The 24,427-nt window shown below is 39.7% G+C and overlaps 3 protein-coding genes across 4 annotated transcripts in view; all 3 read left to right on the plus strand.

The window, feature by feature from the left end:
* The window catches only part of LOC125016187 (ladderlectin-like), a 60,516-nt gene that overhangs the window by 18,379 nt on the left and 17,710 nt on the right, over window positions 1-24,427 (plus strand). The window lies entirely within an intron of this gene.
* On the plus strand, window positions 6,686-8,775 carry LOC125016367 (ladderlectin-like). Its single transcript, XM_047598830.1, has 6 exons — window positions 6,686-6,764; window positions 6,861-6,941; window positions 7,285-7,391; window positions 7,493-7,627; window positions 8,045-8,156; window positions 8,400-8,775. Exons 2-6 carry the CDS (start codon window positions 6,881-6,883, stop codon window positions 8,468-8,470), a joined length of 486 nt encoding a protein of 161 aa, XP_047454786.1. The 5' UTR covers window positions 6,686-6,764; window positions 6,861-6,880; the 3' UTR covers window positions 8,471-8,775.
* Window positions 15,213-22,045, plus strand: LOC125016370 (ladderlectin-like). 2 transcript variants are annotated; one of them, XM_047598851.1, is made up of 6 exons: window positions 15,213-15,308; window positions 15,405-15,485; window positions 15,825-15,931; window positions 16,033-16,167; window positions 16,585-16,696; window positions 16,943-17,317. In XM_047598851.1, the coding sequence occupies exons 2-6, from the start codon at window positions 15,425-15,427 to the stop codon at window positions 17,005-17,007; spliced, it is 480 nt and encodes a 159-aa protein (XP_047454807.1). In that variant the 5' UTR covers window positions 15,213-15,308; window positions 15,405-15,424; the 3' UTR covers window positions 17,008-17,317. The 2 variants fall into 2 exon arrangements, with proteins under 2 accessions (XP_047454807.1, XP_047454799.1); XM_047598843.1 differs by lacking the exon at window positions 16,943-17,317 and adding an exon at window positions 21,670-22,045 and having other exon boundaries at window positions 15,231-15,308.

Below are 24,427 nucleotides of genomic sequence, written 5' to 3' on the forward strand. Positions count from 1 at the left end.
CCTTAGCTTTGAGGTACAATCATGTTTCTTGTGTAGTATTGTTTGCACAGATGAGGGATAGATAGGGATCTTCAAGTATTTGGCAATAGTATAGCCATTGCACAACACCTTATCATCAATTGCACAAAGGTGCGAGTCATGCAACCTTAAAACCACCTTCCTCATGTTGTGTAGGCCTAGTACCCTAAAAACAGTTGTGACTTATCAGAGAAGGGACATGGGCCTTTCGAGGGTGTCCTGTGGTGTCTGACAACACAATGTTTCTTAGTGGGGGTCTCTGTGGTTCATCCCACTGATACTTGATCAGTTTGGAATCTAGTGAATCTGGAGGTCAGGCTGCTGCATCCTGCTGGGGAGCATCATTGCTATGGGGTGGTGGTGTCTGTTCTGGTCTAGGTAGATGCTACATGTCTAAGTAACATCCACGCCAATGTCCATTCCACAAGTTGCCAAGCAGAACATTGATTTGTCTCAAGCTGGTTAATGTTATTTACTCTCCTGTCATAACTGTGTGGCTGATTGGTGGATCTAGTGTTGGATTACTATGTTTTGTGAACTTTAGCACTCAAAGTTGAATCCATTCATCCTTGCCTCCAAGACAATGTTTGTGCCAATTTTTAGGGAAATTCCTAAGATAAGAGAACCATGAGAATGGGACAAATGTACAGACGGACACAATAGCAGCAGCTATGACTGACATTAGGACTGAGGCATGAAAATGGCAATTAAAACTTTATAATTGTGACTCTGTGGAAATGTTACTGATTATCAAATATTTGGTTTATGTACATTGTACATGTGGTGTTCTGACCATGCTTTATCTGACAATGGTATTTCTCTGCCTGCAGACTTGTGCCAGTTTCTCATTTAGTGAGAGGTGATGAGATAAGCAAATGTTTTTAAAAGCTGTGATTTGAAATGTTGTGGCTTCAGGCAGATAGAGAGAACAAAGAAGAGGGGATCACTCTGCTGCAGGTCTGCTACCAACTCTTCGAGCCGTTACCTTTATCAAATGGTCATCAACATGTCTGGTTCCCTTGAAGCTAACAATCGACATCTCTACCAGTGATGGTGATTGTTTGTGTGGTGATGACTCCGGCTGGAGCTGATGGTGAATATATCGTAGAGTATCGTCTGCATGCAGTGACATGAAACTTGTTACAGTAGTTCATGAATGCTGTGAACTACTTCCAGCTCCTCCAGAAGCAAAGTCCAGTGACATTCAAACTGGTGAGTGGGTATTTGTCAAAGTTTTCTAATGACATTTGATGCATGTTGTTGCAGTCAGACTAGTGTTGGTGTTCAGCTTCACAACAATTAACAAACAGGCTCAGTTAAAGATATTCTGTAACACTTTCTATGAAGGTTGTATTTATAATGTCCCTATGAATGCATTCATAATATTTTATAAGGTGTCTATAAAGCATTATAATGGTCATTATTACCATCTATACATATTCACAAGTCGTCATAACCAACTTCATGATGCATTATGACAACTGGTTATGAATGATTTTTTTAATCTGAATAGTGCATTATAAATATGTCAATATCTGCTTGTCAGTTGTTAATTTTACGATGCATCATAACTACTTTGCTTTGCCAAATGTGTATAGTGATGCATAATGAGTTTTGACTTCTACTATAGTCATTTATAGCTGTAGCTATAAGTATATGTAATGAAGTTATAATAATGTATACATCTCCCTACAGCACACACTTATAAACAGCTATGCAATATCATAAGTGCTATTTGTCAGCTCTAAGTAAAGTGACAAGAATATGACACTATTATTAACAGATATAAGTTACTATGAGTAATCAAAAGGTGCAATGAACTAAGTCCTGAGTCTGGCATCTTTACTCCATATGCACAATATTATAAATGACTATGTTAATATCATAGGTGTTTTTTTTTTTTTGTCAGCTTCAGGTAAATTAGTGCATATGAAGTGTTGTTATAAATAGATATGAGGTTATTATAAACAAATATGAGGCACAATGAAATGAGAGCCTGGACAATAAAGACAAAAGGAATGGATTTAGTTCACTTTATTTTCATTTAAACCAACACACATAATCAGAATGACTATCAATGCTCTGAGCACATTACACAAACACATGAAACACGTGAAACAGGCCACAAAAGTGGCACGGCGTGGTCCTAGAGATGTGTCTCTTAAAAGTGCCTTTGGGTTGGTGAGGTGATTCAGGGTCAGAGGTCAGGAGATGGTTTGAGAGCAACTACAAGAAGAACAGAGGCAGATCTTTAGTGCTCTAGCTGGGTTTGCTTTTTGTGCAGAAAGGTTTGACTGAAAACATATAAACAGATCACGTTTTTTCTAAATCAACACAGAAGGTTTGAAACAGCCTAATGAGACATTATGTTACTGCATATCGTGCAGGCAGCGCAGATTACCCATAGGTGGCTTAAGCTAGCTACACGAAAGTTACTAGACACGGCTAGTTTTAACTCACAAGTTAGATCATTTTCATATTCTTCCATTCTTCAGAGGTCAGAGATCAGTGGTCATGAACTAAGGAATGACATTTATACAATAATAATAATATTAATAAAAACGATATTAAAATAATATCTGACAGTATTGCCAGCGTAGTGGTATCTTGCCGTACATAGGAAAAATAAATGCGGACATGTCTAGTGATCCTCTAGAAAGAAACCAATATAATAAATAACCATTATTTTTTTCCAATCTCAAAGTGCCGAATCCTGCAACAAAATTGACGTTACATAAAAAAACGAAATAAGACCATCACAAATCTAGTCTAAATAATTAACCAAAGTGAAATACGATACACGATCGTGTATCGTATTTCACATTTCTCAAGGACTATCTGGTGAATTAAACGACCGAGATGAAGTTGGTTTGATATTGGTTATCCAGATATTTGACAGATATTCAAAATAAGGAGCAGTGTGTTTTTTTTCAATACCTCCTAAGCCATGTGACTCCAAAGCAATGGAGAATAGTTCTCCTATGTAGTACCAACCACACACGCATTTTTTATATCAATTGTATGCACACTCTATTTTATATGATTTTTTTTTAAGGAAAAGCCATAATTTCCTAAAATAGTGTGCATACAATTGATGTAAAAAAAGGCGTGTGTCCCAATCTTAACTACATGTACATATACCGTTTATATTTCGTTTGCCTGCCATTCTTTCTTTTGCACTGTCTACATCTCCCTGTCACTGGAGATATGTGAATATACATGTACATATATATTTATAAACATACCCACTTCTTTACATAAACACTGCCTTGCTTGTTGTAACATAAACTTCTTATATATTTTTGATATTTTTTACATTCTTTTCTTGTTTTAGTCCACCCATATGTGAACTGTGTGCACTGCTTGTGAAGTTGAATGTTGAAAACTAGCCGTGTCTGGTAACTTTCGTGTAGCTAGCTTAAGCTATCTACGGGTAATCTGCGCTGCCTGCATGATATGTGGTAACATAATGTCTCATTAGGCTGCTTTAAACAAAAAAACGTGATCTGTTTATTTGTCTATCTGTTTTCAATCAAACCTTTCTGCACAAATAACAAACCCAGCTAGAGCACTAAAGATTTGCCTCTGTTCTTCTTGTAGTTGCTGTCAAACCATCTCCTGACCTCTGACCCTGAATCACCTCACCAACCCAAAGGCACTTTTGAGAGCCACATCTCTGTCTTTCTATCCATCTGTGTGTGTGTGTGTGTGTGTGTCTTAATATTTTGTCTTTATTACTGTCTTGTAGTGTGTCTGTCAGTGTGTAATAATGCTGGGAGGCTGCATGGCAGACCTTTAGAGTGGATGTTTGGTGGCATCATGGCAACACCTGAAAGTCATAGAGTGGCAGTACTGGCTTGCTAGAAATCATGGGTCACACATGCTTGATATAAGAAAATACAATGTACATGAGGCTAAGTAAGTATATTTTGATTAGGGGGAAGTTGGGTGTTTTACTAATTTCCATAATTCAGTTGCTTGGCGACTGCTGTTGGGCTGTTGGCCTATTTACTGTTATATGATTTCACACAGGTTTTATGCCTGCATCCCATCATTTGCAAGACTGGCATGCATATGGAGAATTTCATAATTACCCAAGATAGATTTCAGTGGCATTGTGAGTTTTGTTCCGATGATAACCACCATGACATAGTATAGGGCCACGCCGTGCTACTTTTGTGGCCTGTTTCACGTGTTTCATGTGTTTGTGTAATGTGCTCAGAGCATTGATAATCATTCTGATTATGTGCGTTGGTTTAAACGAAAATAAAGTGAACAAAATAGATTGCTTTTGTCTTTACTGTCAAGGCTCTCATTTCATTGTGCCTCATATTTGATCATAATAATCTTTTATCTATTTATAACAACACCTCATTTACTTAACCTCAAGCTGTCAAATAACACCTACGACAATAACATTCATTTATAATATTGTGCATATGGGGTAAAGATGCCAGACTCAGGACTTAGTTCATTGCACCCTTTAATTACTCATAGTGTCCCACCGCGGTGTGGTCATGTCTTATTTAGGTGTTTGTCTCGCCATTTCCTGCCTTATTTTGGAAAGTAACTCTCTTCTCGTTACAGGTCACCTTCCCTTCCTCATGTGTCACCAGTCTGATTGTCTTCTCTGATTCCTGACTGTGTCCACCTGGTGCTCCCTTCCCTCCATGTGTTTAAGTAGTCTGCGTCTCCCATGTCTTGTGACAGTGTGTTCGTCATTTTTCTCTGTTCTACCCATGCCTGTGATCCATGCCACAGTGTCTCTTGCCTTGCTGCCTTGAGTTTACCTTGAAAGAGAGATTTTTCTTTGTAACTTCCTAGCTTAGTTCTAGTGATTAGGTTTTCTGTTTAGATTTTGCTGTGTTTGTTTCCTCCTTCTGGAGTGATTTTGTGTTTAGTCTGTCTTTGCTTATCCTCCTGTTATTTTGGAGAGATTCTTTGTTTTCCTAGTTTTCCTTACCAGGTTTTGCTTACTCCCTTTTGGAGCCTTTTGTTTGTCAGGGTTTTATTTTTCCCTCCCATTAGGTCAGGTTAGTCTGTTCATTAGTGTAGTTAGTATTGTGAGTTTCCTCCCTTTTGGAGCACCTTTTGTTTGTAAGCTTTCATAGCTGTGAGTATCTTTGTTTTTTCCTCCTCTGGAGTGATTTTGCTTTGATAGGATTTTATAGCCACGTCTGGAGTTTGTTTCATAGCACTTTTATTTACACTCTGTTCGAGTATCCTCACCCTGTTGATTCTGTGAAATAAAGTCACCTTAACTGCCACTCCTCTGCATCTGAGTCCTGCTTTGAGCCCGGCCTGACACAAAGTAACTTATATCTGTTAATAATAGTGTCATATTCTTGTCACTTTACTTAGAGCTGACAAATAGCACTTATGATATTGCATATTTGTTTATAACTGTGTGCTGTAGGGAGATGTATACATTATTATAACTTTATTACATATACTTATAGCTACAGATATAAAGGATATTGTAGAAGTCAAAACTCATTATGCATCACTATACACATTTAGCAAAGCAAAGTAGTTATGATGCATCATAAAATTAACAAGTGACTAGGCAGATATTGACATATTTAAAATGCACTATTCAGATTAAAATTATAATCATTCATAACCAGTTGTCATAATGCATCATGAAGTTGGTTATGACGACTTGTGAATATGTATAGATGTAATAATGACCATTATAATGCTTTATAGACACCTTATAAAATATTATGAGTGCATTCATAGGGCATTATAAATACAACCTTCATAGAAAGTGTTACCAGTTATTCCTATTCTTAGTTATTCTTATCCCTTAAGTCACTGTGAACTTAGCAAGAATAGCTTCCTCCTGCCTTCATCTGTTGAGACAAGCTCAGTTATATTTGGAGTTTGCTTTAATATTCTCATTCCTATACAGGAACACTGTGTAAGCTTCACACACACTCAACATTTAAGATCTCTATGAAATTATTATTGAACACAAGTTTTAATGTAGAATTTACACTAGAGAATTAAAGGACATATATAATATCTTCCTCTTCTAAACACAAAATAGTCACAGTTTGGCCAGAATAATATTGATCTACTGACAGCAGAACTGATGTTGGTTCATCAATGACAATACACTTTTCTGATGCTTAGTGGGACTGGGACAAAGGGACATGTGGCAATAACTACTTTTATTGTGACACCCAGTCATACTTACGACTGTCTCATTTTGTTTTTCATCCTCTTTTTTCGTTTTTCTTTCTGTGTGTGTCCTGAGAGTTGGATTCACCTCAGTAGAAAGCCAGCTATAAGGGGCCCCATTAGGGAGAATCCCAACATTTTGTCATTGCAGTATCTGTAGGGGTTCAAATCACTGTAATTGATATGGACCAATATCACCTGTCTCTGGAAGCCCCCTTCCAGCTTGGGACCTGTCCACTTGTGGTGAATCTGCCTCCAGCTTCAACTGTGACTAGGACTGAGACATGGAAATGCAAATTAAAGCTTAATAATTGTGACTCCTCAAGTTTATGGATGATAACGCAAACATTATTGGTTACCAAACTTTCGGTTCATGTAGATTGGTGTCCTGACCATGCATTATCTGATAATGGTATTTCTCTCCATGTTGACTTATACGAGTTCCTCATTTAGTGAGAGGTGATGAAATACGTAACTATTTAAGAGCTGTGCTTTCTCTTGAAATGTTGTGACTTCAGGCTAGTAGAGAGAACAAAGAAGAGAGAATCACTCTGCTACAGGTCTGCTACCAAGTCTTTTCATTTTTTTCTTTTATTGAATGTTCATTACGTTGCTGTTAAATATTTCTAACGTGTGGTTCTCTTGACTGAATCTAGAAATCAGCATCATCTCCGCAATGAAGACTCTGCCACTGATTGTGTTTGTTTGTGTGGTGTTGAGTTTGACTGGAGCTGATGGTGAGTATATCTTAGAGTATCATCTGCATACAGTACATACATGACCCTTTACAGCAGCTAATGAATGCTACGAAAATCTTTTACAGCTCCTCCAGAAACACCCTCAGTGGGTATTTCTTCTAACATTTGATGCATGTTGTTGCTTTGATTTTTTGCAGTCAGACTAGTGTTGGTGTTTAGCTTCCCAAAAAAATCTTGATTTGTAATTAAGAATGGTTCAGTCCCAAAATAGATAGATACTAACAGAGAACTGAAAATTTTCCCCTTGGCAAAGACTCACATTTGTATATAACGTTCCTATTAAAGTCTATATCATAAACCTTTAACTGGAGACTATTTTCAGCATGGAGCTGCGTGATTAGGAGGTACAGATATTGTCCTGGTTGGACTCGCTACAATGGGCGCTATTTCATCTACATTCCCACACCCATGACTTGGGCTCGAGCTGAGGTAATCACTGGGGTTATTTTGTTATGTTTTGCATCCTTTTTGTTGTGAGTCCTACTTTTGCTTCAACAACTCTCATTTGTCTCTGTTCATCTCCACTGCAGAAAAACTGTCAGTCCCTGGGTGGAAACCTTGCATCGGTCCGTAACATCTATGAATACCACATGATCCAGAGGATGATATGGACACGCACTCATTCGTATCCAGAAACATTTATTGGAGGCAGTGATTGTCAACAGGTATTTATTTTATAATTTAAAATGAACAGATTATCGTAGTTTGTATTTACCGCCTCCTCCTGTGCTCCTCTAGTCCTCCAGTCATCTATCTTCATGTGACATATTTTAATTTAATGCATTTGTGTGTCAACTGTGACAGCCTGGTGGAAATATCTATCTGATGTATCTGATGTTTCCAACAGATACGGTAGGGGCTGCATGTGGGGATGCAGTCATCTAGTTTCAATGGGAGGATGGTGGATTTGGTCCAGTTTATTGAGTTATCTGATATTTTTGAAAACTGATTTATGAATGGCTTTGATATTATTCTGTTGGTAATTACAGTGGCCATGGGAGAAGACTATAGTGTTTTAATCCAGTGTATAAATGATATATATTAATTCAGAATCTATTTGTATTGTCTATAATGTGTTTTAGGAGAGATTGTGGCTGTGGAGTGATGGAACGCCTTTCCGCTATTCAAAGTGGTGTCCTGGAGAGCCCAATAACCACAGCACTACACAGCACTGCATACGAATTAATTTTGGAGGTAAATACTAATTTAACTTGAGTACTCGATGTGTGACAGGTTTAACTGATGAATGGAAAAACAAAGGCTGAGTGACAAACACCACAAATTTTGTAAATGCAAGATTCAGTGTGAACAGGTTTTTTTTTTTTTTTTAATAAAAATTAAATCTGGAAATATTGTCAATGTAAACATAGTCAGTACCAGGTTTTAGTTTTTATGACGATGGACTTATTTTGTTTTTATTGTTTGTGGTACTTTCAGCTTCCAAGTGTTGGGATGATGTGCAGTGTCATGTACGCCGTCCATCTGTCTGCGCCAAGAAACTAAGATGAATCCTGAAACGGAAGAATCTGTCACAAACACTGGTGGATGTGTGCTGATGTTTGTGTTTTCATGCTCTTATTTCTTAAGCTAATCACTCTGGAGCCTCTTTATATTTCTTCCATCGCTGTAACGCAACTAAAGGAGTGAAGCGACAAGTCAAATCAACAAAAGCTGGATCGTCTCAGAGGCTTTGTGCCTTTCATAAGAACAGACTGAATGTGGTATGAAAAGAACGCTGTTAGCAAAACTTCCTTCTGCATAATGAACTCATATTTACTGATTTTTGCTAAATTAAAAGCCTGAAGCATTAAAAGAAGCGTCTCTGTGAGTGTGCGTTACATATCTTGATTTTAATAAGTATTATTTACCTGTCTCTTAAAAGTCTGCCCTACATAGATTCATGATCAATGCTGATCACATTGAGTGAAGTTTTGTATTTTCCTTTCATGGATCATCCTCTTGAAAGTTTCCACTTCTGCTGAATATTACAACAGAACACATGTCAACATAGAAACTTCTAATAAAAATGTCTTCATCTCCACAGATTAAAAAGTCAAAAGGCTTTACAGTAATAGTTGATGCCCTGACAGGTAGCTTGTATCCCATCCATCTGTCCACAAGGTGGTGCTGTAGTTAATTTTATCAGCTCATCCACTGCAGGACTAGAGGCTGATGAGATGGTCATTAACAGTTTGGAGGTTTAAGGTAGTTCGTAGTGATTACTGTGTAGAGCTTGTCTTTGGATAAAGATTTCATTAAACTAGATCAGTTCATTCACTTTAAGAGACAGAAATAGCCTGGAGGCAATAACCAAATATGGTTGTGTCCTGAGCCACTAGACATACAGAAATTTAAAACCTATGATGACTGCTTAATAGGTTGGAAACTACATATTCTAACTATTATCCTCAGTTTAACTTTGGGCGACTGTGGCTCAGTAGGTAGAGCGGGTTGTAGGGCTATAAACAAAAGTAAGATCATTTGCCATTGAACCCTGGTTCTGAGTCTTCTAGAAAAGAAAAGGTCATATTAATGTGCTTCCACCTAGAAATAGGAAGTTACTTGAGGATGTTACCACGGATGTTCTTTCAGAGACATGACTGAACTGAATTATTTCAACTTGTCGTGATAGGTTTTCCTTTTGACTCCAACTGTTGGCCAGTATGTCTCACTGCAGGATGCTCTCTGCCCACGATGACCCTGTTGTCTCCTCTGTCTTTATTGTGTCTGACATCTCTATTTCTTCTTCTACTTCTTCTGTTTTTAGTGCATTATGCTAGGGTTGGGGTTAGGGATAGGGATAGAGGCAGGCTATCGTTCACATTTATTGTCCTGATGGAAGATTTTCCTCCCCAATGTTGTCAGCTGCTTCTCAAGTGATTACTTCCCTGTCTCTGGAATATTTTAACTTCTTAATTCTATTAAATCTACACCCAGAGAATCCACTTTGTAACTGCATCCAACTTTCTTGCTTTCCAGCTGAAAATGATTGAAGGGATTCTCACCAAAACTGTGATCATGTTTCTAATCACTCATTCAGCGCTAGCTTAACATTTAATTTGGTAATAAAATGCATTTATCTGTGTTGTTAGGCCTTCCACAGTGATTCAGCATCCCACAGAATGTTCATCAAAGAACATCAAGACATTGTGAAAACTATGCAGCACATGAAACAAAAATAACTTTTAACACTTATAGTCAGTGTTGCAACTTCTTTTCTTTTTCTTGCTGCTGCTTGAATAAACTTCCTGAAGTTTGTGTAAAAATCATTTTGAGGTGAAGGGAGAAACATGTAGCATCAGGTAAATCACAATAATGATATCTGCATACACCAAGTCTCACATACCAAGATTATTGGCTAGACAAATTCAGGCATTTATTTAAGATAATGACTAAATATATATATCTTTTCCCAGTCTTTGCTCTGAGTGTCTTTGAGTGCCTGGGTGTGGCCATCCAGTCAGCTCTTGCTCTGCAACTGGCTTGAACACTGGAAGCCCACCCGCCCATCATGGTTGAAGCCCACCCACCCATTAACCTCAGCATCATATTATATCTACCCCGGTCTCCAGTCCAGCTCAGTACCACTACACCTTCTTCCGGGCCAGCCATTTCTACCTGCTGACATTTCATTCACAAACTTTTCTACATTTGGCTCCATGTTGCATTGCCTTGTGACACCACAAATAAGTGTCTGGGGCTCTGTGGATTGGGAAGCAGACAAAGTCTGGGGCCTTGGCGGCCTTATCCTTGGTTATTGAAGCCGTCTGGTGGATGGACGGTCTATCAAAAAAAGAAATGATATGACCAAGCTGTAAAGCTGTACTCTTGATAATGGTGATAGAGTTAAAGATTATGACTTGCATCACTAAAAGCCTCACATTTTCTACAGACTGAAAAGGTATCAACCCTATTCACTCAGAGATCCCACATCTTCAGTTTCACATCATGAATTCTATTGGCCCTTTATTTCAAAAATGTTGCAAAAGAACACGTACAAGCAGCTAATCTCTGTGCTGCAGTAGAAGGTAATGACCTATTTAAAAGGTCTCATTTCAGGAAGTAGCCCAGCACAAAGACTGTCCAGCATAAGCTGACACATGATCTTTTAATTCAGGCCTGGACCTGAGAACTGGCTTTGATACTGGGAACTGCACAGTAATATCAGCCTTAGTCTTCAGCTGGTAACCTCTTTTTTTGTCAGACAGGAGATGTTATGTTTCTGTGAATATTGTTTTTACGATTATGATACTCTGATCTGTGTCCGTGTCACAGGTATGAGTGTGAACAATTAAGAGGAGACTGAGTGAGGCCTCTACTTGGGAGCCACTTGCTACGATGGAAAGTATCATGATTAAAAGAGTTCACTGAGAAATTTTAACATCTTAATTCTATTAAATCTACACCCAGAGAATCCACTTTGTAACTGCATGCAACTTTCTTGCATTTTAGCTGAAAATGATTGAAGGGATTCTCACCAAAACTCTGATCATTTTTCTAATCACTTATTCAGCGCTAGCGTAACATTTAATTCGGTAATAAAATGCATTTATCTGTGTTGTTAGGCCTTCCACAGTGATTCAGCATCCCACAGAATGTTCATCAAAGAGTGACATTGTGAAAACTATACAGCACATGAAACAAAAATAAGTCAGTCACTGTTGCAACTTCTCCTTTGCTTTTTCTTGCTGCTGCTTGAATAAACTTCCCACTTACTGAAGTGTGTGTAAAAATCATTTTGAGGTGAAGGCAGAAACATGTAGCATGTAGGTAAATCACAATAATGATATCTGCATACACCAAGTCTCACTTACCAAGATTATTGGCTAGACAAATTCAGGCATTTATTTAAGATAATGACTAAATATATATATATATCTTTTCCCAGTCTTTGCTCTGAGTGTCTTTGAGTGCCTGGGTGTGGCCATCCAGTCAGCTCTTGCTCTGCAACTGGCTTGAACACTGGAAGCCCACCTGCCCATCATGGTTGAAGCCCACCCCCCCATCAAGCTCAGCATCATATTATATCTACCCCGGTCTCCAGTCCAGCTCGGTACCACTACACCTTCTTCCGGGCCAGTCATTTCTACCTGCTGACATTTCATTCACAAACTTTTCTACATTTGGCTCCATGTTGCATTGCCTTGTGACATCAGAACTAAGTGGTCTGTGGATTTCGAAGCAGACAAAGGCGGGGGCCTTGGCAGCCTTAACCTTGGTTATTGAAGCTGTCTCTTGGCAGGGAAGGAACTGGAGCTTGTAGAAGACTAGATAAAGTCTGCCTCACCTCGACACATAGCGTCAGCTCTGAAACCCAAGTTTTTGAGAGGGGTTGGATCCTCTTTTTTTTGCTGGAGTTGCTTATGCACCAAACAGCAGCTCAGAGTACCCACCCTTTATGGAGGCCCTAGGTCGGACGCTGGATTGCGCCCCAACTGGGGACTCCACTGTGCTCTTGGGGAAATTCAACGTCCACATGGGCAACGACAGCGAGAGCTGGGTGGACGTGACTGGGATGAATGGCCTGTCTAATCTTAATCGTGCAGTGTACAGTTATTGGACTTCTGTGTGAGTCGCAGTCTTTCCATAACTAACACCATCCTTGAAGATAAGGTTATTCATCAGTGCTCTTGGCACCATGACTGCCTAGGTCGTAGGTTGATGATTGACTTTATAGTCATATCATCTGACCTGCAATCATATGTTCTGGACACTCGGGTGAAAGAGGAGCAGAGCTGTCAACTTATCACCACCTGGTGGTGAGTTGGATCAGATGGCAGGGGAAGATGCTGTGCAGACCTGGCAGTGCCAAATGAGTGAGGGTCTGCTGCAAACCCCTGGTGGACCAAACTGTCAAGATGGTCTTCAACTCCCACCTCCGACTGAACTCTGACTTGCGCGTTGCAGCAGGAAAGTTGTTGGTGCCGGTCGTGGCAATAACCCCCAGACCTGCTGGTGGACACCAGATGTGAGGGGAGCCGTCAGGAGCTTGTACACTCGGAAGGAGTTCGGAAGTAAAACCGCTGCTCCTCCATGTCGAGAGAAGCAAATAGATGTGGTTTGGGCATCTGCTAAGGATGCCTCCAGGACACCTCCCATTACAGGTGTTCCAGGCATGTCCCACTGGAAGGAGGATACGATGGAGGGACTATATCTCTTTGAGCTTTGATATTATTCTGTTGGTAATTACAGTGGCCATGGGAGACGACTATAGTGTTTTAATCCAGTGTATAAATGATATATATTAATTCAGAATCTATTTGTATTGTCTATAATGTGTTTTAGGAGAGATTGTGGCTGTGGAGGGATGGAACGCCTTTCCGCTATTCAAAGTGGTGTCCTGGAGAGCCCAATAACCACAGCACTGCACAGCACTGCATACAAATTACTTTTGGAGGTAAATACTAATTTAGCCTGAGTACTCGATGTGTTACAGGTTTAACTGATGAATGGAAAAACAAAGGCTGAGTGACAAACACCACAAATTTTGTAAATGCAAGATTCAGTGTGAACAGGTTTTTTTTTTTTTTTAATAAAAATTAAATCTGGAAATATTGTCAATGTAAACATAGTCAGTACCAGGTTTTAGTTTATATGACGATGGACTTATTTTGTTTTTGTTGTTTTTGGTACTTTCAGCTTCCAAGTGTTGGGATGATGTGCAGTATCATGTACGCCGTCCATCTGTCTGCGCCAAGAAACTACGATGAATCCTGAAACAGAAGAACTTGTCACAAACACTGGTGGATGTGTGCTGATGTTTGTGTTTTCATGCTCTTATTTCTTAAGCTAATCACTCTGGAGCCTCTTTATATTTCTTCCATCGCTGTAACGCAACTAAAGGAGTGAAGCGACAAGTCAAATCAACAGAAGCTGGTTCGTCTCAGAGGCTTTGTGCCCTTTCATAAGAACAGACCGAATGTGTTATGAAAAGAACGCTGTTAGCAAAACTTCCTTCTGCATAATGAACTCATATTTACTGATTTTTGCAAAATTAAAAGCCTGAAGCATTAAAAGCTGTGTCTCTGTGAGTTTGTGTTACATGTCTTGATTTTAATAAGTATTGTTTCCCTGTCTCTTAAAAGTCTGCCCTACATAGATTCATGATCAATGCTGATCACATTGAGTGAAGTTTTGTGGAACTTGTACACTCGGAAGGAGTTCAGAGTAAAACCACTGCTCCTCCATGTCGAGAGAAGCAAATAGATGTGGTTTGGGCATCTGCTAAGGATGCCTCCAGGACACCTCCCATTACAGGTGTTCCAGGCATGTCCCACTGGTAGGAGGATGTGATGGAGGGATTATATCTCCCATCTGACCTGGCAGCACCAGGGGCCGTCTGATTGAATATCATCACAGTAAAATTGCCAAATTAGGCCTTGAAGCGATGATTAAAAAGATTTTGAAGACGTGAATTTCATATCTTTACATCTGGCCTGTTTCTAGACTAATGTGACTTCTCATTAATGACTAACTTCCTCACACGGTGCGATGCATAGGGTACCAACACATCAGTTTTCTGTGATAGCGACAGTTTCCACTGTGGTGAAATGGTGGCGACTGCAAAGCAGAAAAATATAATGAGTCATGTCCCAAGACATGCACATGCAGCATGTGCCAAACATTAGAAGCATTGTCAGACAGAAGAGAGACATGAGCAGAAGAAAGTGTGATGGAATCTGGTGGATGCACAGTCTATCAAAAAAATAAATGACATGTCCAAGCTGTAAAGCTGTACTCTGGATAATGGTGTTAGAGTTAACGATTCTGACTTGCATCACTAAAAGCCTCACATTTTCTACAGACTGAAAAGGTATCAACCCTATTCACTCGGAGATCCCACATCCTCAGTTTCACATCATGAATTTTATTGCCCCTTTATTTCAAAAATGTTGCAAAAGAACATGTACAAGCAGCTCCTCTCTGTGCTGCAGTAAAAGCTAATGACCTATTTAAAAGGTCATTTAGAAAGGGTATTTAGAAGCCCCCTTCCAGCTTGGGACCTGTCCACTTGTGGTGACTCTGCCTCCAGTTTCAACTGTGACTAGGACTGAGACATGGAAATGCAAATTAAAGCTTAATAACTGTGACTCTGCAAGTTTATGGATGTTTAATCTTTTATATAACACAAACATTATTGGTTACCAAACTTTTGAATTATGTAGATTGGTGTCCTGACCATGCATGATCTGATGATGGTGTTTCTCTCCATGTTGACTTCTACAAGTTCCTCATTTAGTGAGAGGTGATGAAATACGTAACTATTTAAGAGCTGTGCTTTCTCTTGAAATGTTGCGGCTTCAGGCTGGTAGAGAGAACAAAGAAGAGAGAATCACTCTGCTGCAGGTCTGCTACCAAGTCTTTTCATTTTTTTCTTTTATTGAATGTTCATTATGTTGCTGTTAAATATTTCTAACGTGTGGTTCTCTTGACGGAATCTAGAAATCAGCATCATCTCCACAATGAAGACTCTGCCACTGATTGTGTTTGTTTGTGTGGTGTTGACTTTGACTGGAGCTGATGGTGAGTATATCTTAGAGTATCATCTGCATACAGTAACATGACCCTTTACAGTAGCTAATGAATGCTACGAAAATCTCTTACAGCTCCTCCAGAAACACCCTCAGTGGGTATTTCTTCTGACATTTGATGCATGTTGTTGCTTTGATTTGTTGCAGTCAGACTTGCGTTGGTGTTTAGCTTCCCAAAAAAATCTTGATTTGTAATTAAGAATGGTTCAGTCCCAAAATAGATAGATACTAACAGAGAACTGAAAATGTACCTTCGGCAAAGACTCACATTTCTATATTACGTTCCTATTAAAGTCTATATCATAAACCTTTAACTGGAGACTATTTTCAGCATGGAGCTGCGTGATTGGGAGGTACAGATATTGTCCTGGTTGGTCTAAGTACAAAGGACGCTATTTCATCTACATTCCCACACCCATGACTTGGGCTCGAGCTGAGGTAATCACTGGGGTTATTTTGTTATGTTTTGCATCCTTTTTGTTGTGAGTCCTACTTTTGCTTCAACAACTCTCATTTGTCTCTGTTCATCTCCACTGCAGAAAAACTGTCAGTCCCTGGGTGGAAACCTTGCATCGGTCCGTAATACCTTAGAATACCGTATGATCCAGAGGCTGATATGGACACGCACTCGTGCGTATCCAGAAACATTTATTGGAGGCAGTGATTGTCAACAGGTATTTATTTCATAATTTAAAACGAACAGATTATCGTAGTTTGTATTTACCGCCTCCTCCTGTGCTCCTCCAGTCCTCCAGTCATCTATCTTCATTTGACATATTTTAATTTAATGCATTTGTGTGTCAACTGTGACAGCCTGGTGGAAATATCTATCTGATGTATCTGATGTTTCCAACAGATACGGTAGGGGCTGCATGTGGGGATGCAGTCATCTAGTTTCAATGGGAGGATGGTGGATTTGGTCCAGTTTATTGAGTTATCTGATATTTTTGAAAACTGATTTATGAATGGCTTTGATATTATTCTGTTGGTAATTACAGTGGCCATGGGAGAAGACTATAGTGTTTTAATCCAGTGTATAAATGATATATATTAATTCAGAATCTATTTGTATTGTCTATAATGTGTTTTAGGAGAGATTGTGGCTGTGGAGTGATGGAACGCCTTTCCGCTATTCAAAGTGGTGTCCTGGAGAGCCCAATAACCACAGCACTGCACAGCACTGCATACGAATTAATTTTGGAGGTAAATACTAATTTAACTTGAGTACTCGATGTGTGACAGGTTTAACTGATGAATGGAAAAACAAAGGCTGAGTGACAAACACCGCAAATTTGGTAAATTCAAGATTCAGTGTGAACAGGTTTTTTTTTTTTTTTTTTTAATAAAAATTAAATCTGGAAATATTGTCAATGTAAACATAGTCAGTACCAGGTTTTAGTTTATATGACGATGGACTTATGTTGTTTTTGTTGTTTTTGGTACTTTCAGCTTCCAAGTGTTGGGATGATGTGCAGTGTCATGTACGCCATCCATCTGTCTGCGCCAGAAACTAAGATGAATCCTGAAACAGAAGAATCTGTCACAAACACTGGTGCATGTGTGCTGATGTTTGTGTTTTCATGCTCTTATTTCTTAAGCTAATCACTCTGGAGCCTCTTTATATTTCTTCCATCGCTGTAACGCAACTAAAGGAGTGAAGCGACAAGTCAAATCAACAGAAGCTGGATCGTCTCAGAGGCTTTGTGCCTTTCATAAGAACAGACTGAATGTGGTATGAAAAGAACGCTGTTAGCAAAACTTCCTTCTGCATAATGAACTCATATTTACTGATTTTTGCAAAATTAAAAGCCTGAAGCATTAAAAGAAGTGTCTCTGTGAGTGTGTGTTACATGTCTTGATTTTAATAAGTATTGTTTCCCTGTCTCTTAAAAGTCTGCCCTACATAGATTCATGATCAATGCTGATCACATTGAGTGAAGTTTTGTATTTTCCTCTCATGGATCATCCTCTTGAAAGTTTCCACTTCTGCTGAATATTACAACAGAACACATGTCAACATAGAAACTTCTAATAAAAATGTCTTCATCTCCACAGATTAAAAAGTCAAAAGGCTTGTAACCCATCCATCTGTCCACAAGGTGAACCCTAATTCTGAGTCTTCTAGGAAAGAAAAGGTCATATTAGTGTGCTTCCACCTAGAAATAGGATGTTACTTGAGGATGTTACCCCAGATGTTCTTTCAGAGACATGACTGAACTGAATTATTTCAACTTGTCGTGATAGGTTTTCCTTTTGACTCCAATTGTTGGCCAGTATGTCTCACTGCAGAATGCTCTCTGCCCACGATGACCCTGTTGTCTCCTCTGTCTTTATTGTGTCTGACATCTCTATTTCTTCTTCCACTTCTTCTGTTTTTAGTGCATTATGCTAGGGTTGGGGTTAGGGTTAGGGATGGAGGCAGGCTATTGTTCACCTTTATTGTCCTGATGGAAGATTGTCCTCCCCAATGTTGTCAGCTGCTTCTCAAGTGATAACTTCCCTGTCTCTGGAATCTTTTAACTTCTTAATTCTATTAAATCTACACCCAGAGAATCCACTTTGTAACTGCATGCAACTTTCTTGCTTTTCAGCTGAAAATGATTGAAGGGATTCTCACCAAAACTGTGATCATATTTCTAATCACTCATTCAGCGCTAGCGTAACATTTAATTCAGTAATAAAATGCATTTATCTGTGTTGTTAGGCCTTCCACAGTGATTCAGCATCCCACAGAATGTTCATCAAAGAGTGACACTGTGAAAACTATACAGCACATGAAACAAAAATAAGTCAGTCTCTGTTGCAACTTCTCCTTTGCTTTTTCTTGCTGCTGCTTGAATAAACTTCCCTTTTACTGAAGTGAGTGTAAAAATTATTTTGAGGTGAGGAGTCTCACTTACCAAGATTATTGGCTAGACAAATTCAGGCATTTATTTAAGATAATGACTAAATATATATATATATCTTTTCCCAGTCTTTGCTCTGAGTGTCTTTGAGTGCCTGGGTGTGGCCATCCAGTCAGCTCTTGCTCTGCAACCCGCCCATCATGGTTGAAGCCCACCCACCCATCAAGCTCAGCATCATATTATATCTACCCCGGTCTGCAGTCCAGCTCAGTACCACTACACCTTCTTCCGGGCCAGTCATTTCTACCTGCTGACATTTCATTCAAAAACTTTTCTACATTTGGCTCCATGTTGCATTGCCTTGTGACACCACAAATAAGTGTCTGGTGCTCTGTGGATTGGGAAGCAGACAAAGTCTGGGGCCTTGGCGGCCTTATCCTTGGTTATTGAAGCTGTCTGGTGGATGGACGGTCTATCAAACAAATAAATGATATGACCAAGCTGTAAAGCTGTACTCTTGATAATGGTGATAGAGTTAAAGATTATGACTTGCATAACTAAAAGCCTCACATTTTCTACAGACTGAAAAGGTATCAACCCTATTCACTCAGAGATCCCACATCTTCAGTTTCACATCATGAATTCTATTGGCCCTTTATTTCAAAAATGTTGCAAAAGAACACGTACAAGCAGCTCCTCTCTGTGGTACAGTAGAAGCTAAAGACCTATTTAAAAAGTCTCATTTCAGGAAGTAGCCCATCACAGAGACTGTTCAGCTTAAGTTCACACATGATCTTTTAATTCAGGCCTGGACCTGAGAACTGGCTTTGATACTGGGAACTGCACAGTAATATCAGCCTTAGTCTTCAGCTGGTAACCTCTTTTTTTGTCAGACAGGAGATGTTATGTTTCTGTGAATATTGTTTTTACGATTATGATACTCTGATCTGTGTCCGTGTCACAGGTATGAGTGTGAACAATTAAGAGGAGACTGAGTGAGGCCTCTACTGGGGAGCCACTTGCTACGACGGAAAGTATCATGATTAAAAGAGTTCACTGAGAAATTTTAACTTCTTAATTCTATTAAATCTACACCCAGAGAATCCACTTTGTAACTGCATGCAACTTTCTTGCATTTTAGCTGAAAATGATTGAAGGGATTCTCACCAAAACTCTGATCATTTTTCTAATCACTTATTCAGCGCTAGCGTAACATTTAATTCGGTAATAAAATGCATTTATCTGTGTTGTTAGGCCTTCCACAGTGATTCAGCATCCCACAGAATGTTCATCAAAGAGTGACATTGTGAAAACTATACAGCACATGAAACAAAAATAAGTCAGTCTCTGTTGCAACTTCTCCTTTGCTTTTTCTTGCTGCTGCTTGAATAAACTTCCCTCTTACTGAAGTGTGTGTAAAAATCATTTTGAGGTGAAGGCAGAAACATGTAGCATGTAGGTAAATCACAATAATGATATCTGCATACACCAAGTCTCACTTACAAAGATTATTGGCTAGACAAATTCAGGCATTTATTTAAGATAATGACTAAATATATATATATATCTTTTCCCAGTCTTTGCTCTGAGTGTCTTTGAGTGCCTGGGTGTGGCCATCCAGTCAGCTCTTGCTCTGCAACTGGCTTGAACACTGGAAGTCCACCCGCCCATCATGGTTGAAGCCCACCCCCCCATCAAACTGGCATCATATTATATCTACCCCGGTCTGCAGTCCAGCTCGGTACCACTACACCTTCTTCCGGGCCAGTCATTTCTACCTGCTGACATTTCATTCACAAACTTTTCTACATTTGGCTCCATGTTGCATTGCCTTGTGACATCAGAACTAAGTGGTCTGTGGATTTCGAAGCAGACATAGGCAGGGGCCTTGACAGCCTTAACCTTGGTTATTGAAGCTGTCTCTTGGCAGGGAAGGAACTGGAGCTTGTAGAAGACTAGATAAAGTCTGCCTCACCTCGACACATAGCATCAGCTCTGAAACCCAAGTCTTTGAGAGGGGTTGGATCCTCTTTTTTTTGCTGGAGTTGCTTATGCACCAGACAGCAGCTCAGAGTACCCACCCTTTTTGGAGGCCCTAGGTCGGACGCTGGATTGCGCCCCAACTAGGGACTCCAATGTGCTCTTGGGGAAATTCAACGTCCACATGGGCAACGACAGCGAGAGCTGGGTGGACGTGACTGGGATGAATGGCCTGTCTAATCTTAATCGTGCAGTGTACAGTTATTGGACTTCTGTGTGAGTCGCAGTCTTTCCATAACTAACACCATCTTTGAAGATAAGGTTATTCATCAGTGCTCTTGGCACCATGACTGCCTAGGTCGTAGGTTGATGATTGACTTTATAGTCATATCATCTGACCTGCAATCATATGTTCTGGACACTCGGGTGAAAGAGGAGCAGAGCTGTCAACTTATCACCACCTGGTGGTGAGTTGGATCAGATGGCAGGGGAAGATGCTGTGCAGACCTGGCAGTGCCAAATGAGTGAGGGTCTGCTGCAAACCCCTGGTGGACGAACCTGTCAAGATGGTCTTCAACTCCCACCTCCGACTGAACTCTGACTTGCGCGTTGCAGCAGCAAAGTTGTTGGTGCCGGTCGTGGCAATAACCCCCAGACCTGCTGGTGGACACCAGATGTGAGGGGAGCCGTCAGGAGCTTGTACACTCGGAAGGAGTTCGGAAGTAAAACCGCTGCTCCTCCATGTCGAGAGAAGCAAATAGATGTGGTTTGGGCATCTGCTAAGGATGCCTCCAGGACACCTCCCATTACAGGTGTTCCAGGCATGTCCCACTGGAAGGAGGATACGATGGAGGGACTATATCTCTTTGAGCTTTGATATTATTCTGTTGGTAATTACAGTGGCCATGGGAGACGACTATAGTGTTTTAATCCAGTGTATAAATGATATATATTAATTCAGAATCTATTTGTATTGTCTATGATGTGTTTTAGGAGAGATTGTGGCTGTGGAGTGATGGAACGCCTTTCCGCTATTCAAAGTGGTGTCCTGGAGAGCCCAATAACCACAGCACTGCACAGCACTGCATACAAATTAATTTTGGAGGTAAATACTAATTTAACTTGAGTACTCGATGTGTGACAGGTTTAACTGATGAATGGAAAAACAAAGGCTGAGTGACAAACACCACAAATTTGGTAAATTCAAGATTCAGTGTGAACAGGTTTTTTTTTTTTTTTTTTAATAAAAATTAAATCTGGAAATATTGTCAATGTAAACATAGTCAGTACCAGGTTTTAGTTTATATGACGATGGACTTATGTTGTTTTTGTTGTTTTTGGTACTTTCAGCTTCCAAGTGTTGGGATGATGTGCAGTGTCATGTACGCCGTCCATCTGTCTGCGCCAAGAAACTAAGATGAATCCTGAAACAGAAGAATCTGTCACAAACACTGGTGCATGTGTGCTGATGTTTGTGTTTTCATGCTCTTATTTCTTAAGCTAATCACTCTGGAGCCTCTTTATATTTCTTCCATCGCTGTAACGCAACTAAAGGAGTGAAGCGACAAGTCAAATCAACAGAAGCTGGATCGTCTCAGAGGCTTTGTGCCTTTCATAAGAACAGACTGAATGTGGTATGAAAAGAACGCTGTTAGCAAAACTTCCTTCTGCATAATGAACTCATATTTACTGATTTTTGCAAAATTAAAAGCCTGAAGCATTAAAAGAAGTGTCTCTGTGAGTGTGTGTTACATGTCTTGATTTTAATAAGTATTGTTTCCCTGTCTCTTAAAAGTCTGCCCTACATAGATTCATGATCAATGCTGATCACATTGAGTGAAGTTTTGTATTTTCCTCTCATGGATCATCCTCTTGAAAGTTTCCACTTCTGCTGAATATTACAACAGAACACATGTCAACATAGAAACTTCTAATAAAAATGTCTTCATCTCCACAGATTAAAAAGTCAAAAGGCTTGTAACCCATCCATCTGTCCACAAGGTGAACCCTAATTCTGAGTCTTCTAGGAAAGAAAAGGTCATATTAGTGTGCTTCCACCTAGAAATAGGATGTTACTTGAGGATGTTACCCCAGATGTTCTTTCAGAGACATGACTGAACTGAATTATTTCAACTTGTCGTGATAGGTTTTCCTTTTGACTCCAATTGTTGGCCAGTATGTCTCACTGCAGAATGCTCTCTGCCCACGATGACCCTGTTGTCTCCTCTGTCTTTATTGTGTCTGACATCTCTATTTCTTCTTCCACTTCTTCTGTTTTTAGTGCATTATGCTAGGGTTGGGGTTAGGGTTAGGGATGGAGGCAGGCTATTGTTCACCTTTATTGTCCTGATGGAAGATTGTCCTCCCCAATGTTGTCAGCTGCTTCTCAAGTGATAACTTCCCTGTCTCTGGAATCTTTTAACTTCTTAATTCTATTAAATCTACACCCAGAGAATCCACTTTGTAACTGCATGCAACTTTCTTGCTTTTCAGCTGAAAATGATTGAAGGGATTCTCACCAAAACTGTGATCATATTTCTAATCACTCATTCAGCGCTAGCGTAACATTTAATTCAGTAATAAAATGCATTTATCTGTGTTGTTAGGCCTTCCACAGTGATTCAGCATCCCACAGAATGTTCATCAAAGAGTGACACTGTGAAAACTATACAGCACATGAAACAAAAATAAGTCAGTCTCTGTTGCAACTTCTCCTTTGCTTTTTCTTGCTGCTGCTTGAATAAACTTCCCTTTTACTGAAGTGAGTGTAAAAATTATTTTGAGGTGAGGAGTCTCACTTACCAAGATTATTGGCTAGACAAATTCAGGCATTTATTTAAGATAATGACTAAATATATATATATATCTTTTCCCAGTCTTTGCTCTGAGTGTCTTTGAGTGCCTGGGTGTGGCCATCCAGTCAGCTCTTGCTCTGCAACCCGCCCATCATGGTTGAAGCCCACCCACCCATCAAGCTCAGCATCATATTATATCTACCCCGGTCTGCAGTCCAGCTCAGTACCACTACACCTTCTTCCGGGCCAGTCATTTCTACCTGCTGACATTTCATTCAAAAACTTTTCTACATTTGGCTCCATGTTGCATTGCCTTGTGACACCACAAATAAGTGTCTGGTGCTCTGTGGATTGGGAAGCAGACAAAGTCTGGGGCCTTGGCGGCCTTATCCTTGGTTATTGAAGCTGTCTGGTGGATGGACGGTCTATCAAACAAATAAATGATATGACCAAGCTGTAAAGCTGTACTCTTGATAATGGTGATAGAGTTAAAGATTATGACTTGCATAACTAAAAGCCTCACATTTTCTACAGACTGAAAAGGTATCAACCCTATTCACTCAGAGATCCCACATCTTCAGTTTCACATCATGAATTCTATTGGCCTTTATTTCAAAAATGTTGCAAAAGAACACGTACAAGCAGCTCCTCTCTGTGGTACAGTAGAAGCTAAAGACCTATTTAAAAAGTCTCATTTCAGGAAGTAGCCCATCACAGAGACTGTTCAGCTTAAGTTCACACATGATCTTTTAATTCAGGCCTGGACCTGAGAACTGGCTTTGATACTGGGAACTGCACAGTAATATCAGCCTTAGTCTTCAGCTGGTAACCTCTTTTTTTGTCAGACAGGAGATGTTATGTTTCTGTGAATATTGTTTTTACGATTATGATACTCTGATCTGTGTCCGTGTCACAGGTATGAGTGTGAACAATTAAGAGGAGACTGAGTGAGGCCTCTACTGGGGAGCCACTTGCTACGACGGAAAGTATCATGATTAAAAGAGTTCACTGAGAAATTTTAACTTCTTAATTCTATTAAATCTACACCCAGAGAATCCACTTTGTAACTGCATGCAACTTTCTTGCATTTTAGCTGAAAATGATTGAAGGGATTCTCACCAAAACTCTGATCATTTTTCTAATCACTTATTCAGCGCTAGCGTAACATTTAATTCGGTAATAAAATGCATTTATCTGTGTTGTTAGGCCTTCCACAGTGATTCAGCATCCCACAGAATGTTCATCAAAGAGTGACATTGTGAAAACTATACAGCACATGAAACAAAAATAAGTCAGTCTCTGTTGCAACTTCT

The sequence above is a fragment of the Mugil cephalus genome, chromosome 1, assembly GCF_022458985.1.
Source record: "Mugil cephalus isolate CIBA_MC_2020 chromosome 1, CIBA_Mcephalus_1.1, whole genome shotgun sequence".
NCBI classification, from domain to species: Eukaryota; Metazoa; Chordata; class Actinopteri; order Mugiliformes; family Mugilidae; genus Mugil; species Mugil cephalus.

Excerpts from the sequence above, each read along its gene's own strand:
- LOC125016370 (XM_047598843.1), top strand. The coding sequence starts at position 15,425 with ATGAAGACTCTGCCACTGATTGTGTTTGTTTGTGTGGTGTTGACTTTG. Across the intron at positions 15,932-16,032 it reads TGACTTGGGCTCGAGCTGAG|AAAAACTGTCAGTCCCTGGG; the intron begins GTAATCACTGGG and ends TCTCCACTGCAG. Across the intron at positions 16,168-16,584 it reads GAGGCAGTGATTGTCAACAG|GAGAGATTGTGGCTGTGGAG; the intron begins GTATTTATTTCA and ends AATGTGTTTTAG.
- LOC125016367 (XM_047598830.1), top strand. The coding sequence starts at position 6,881 with ATGAAGACTCTGCCACTGATTGTGTTTGTTTGTGTGGTGTTGAGTTTG. Across the intron at positions 6,942-7,284 it reads GAGTTTGACTGGAGCTGATG|CATGGAGCTGCGTGATTAGG; the intron begins GTGAGTATATCT and ends GACTATTTTCAG. Across the intron at positions 7,392-7,492 it reads TGACTTGGGCTCGAGCTGAG|AAAAACTGTCAGTCCCTGGG; the intron begins GTAATCACTGGG and ends TCTCCACTGCAG.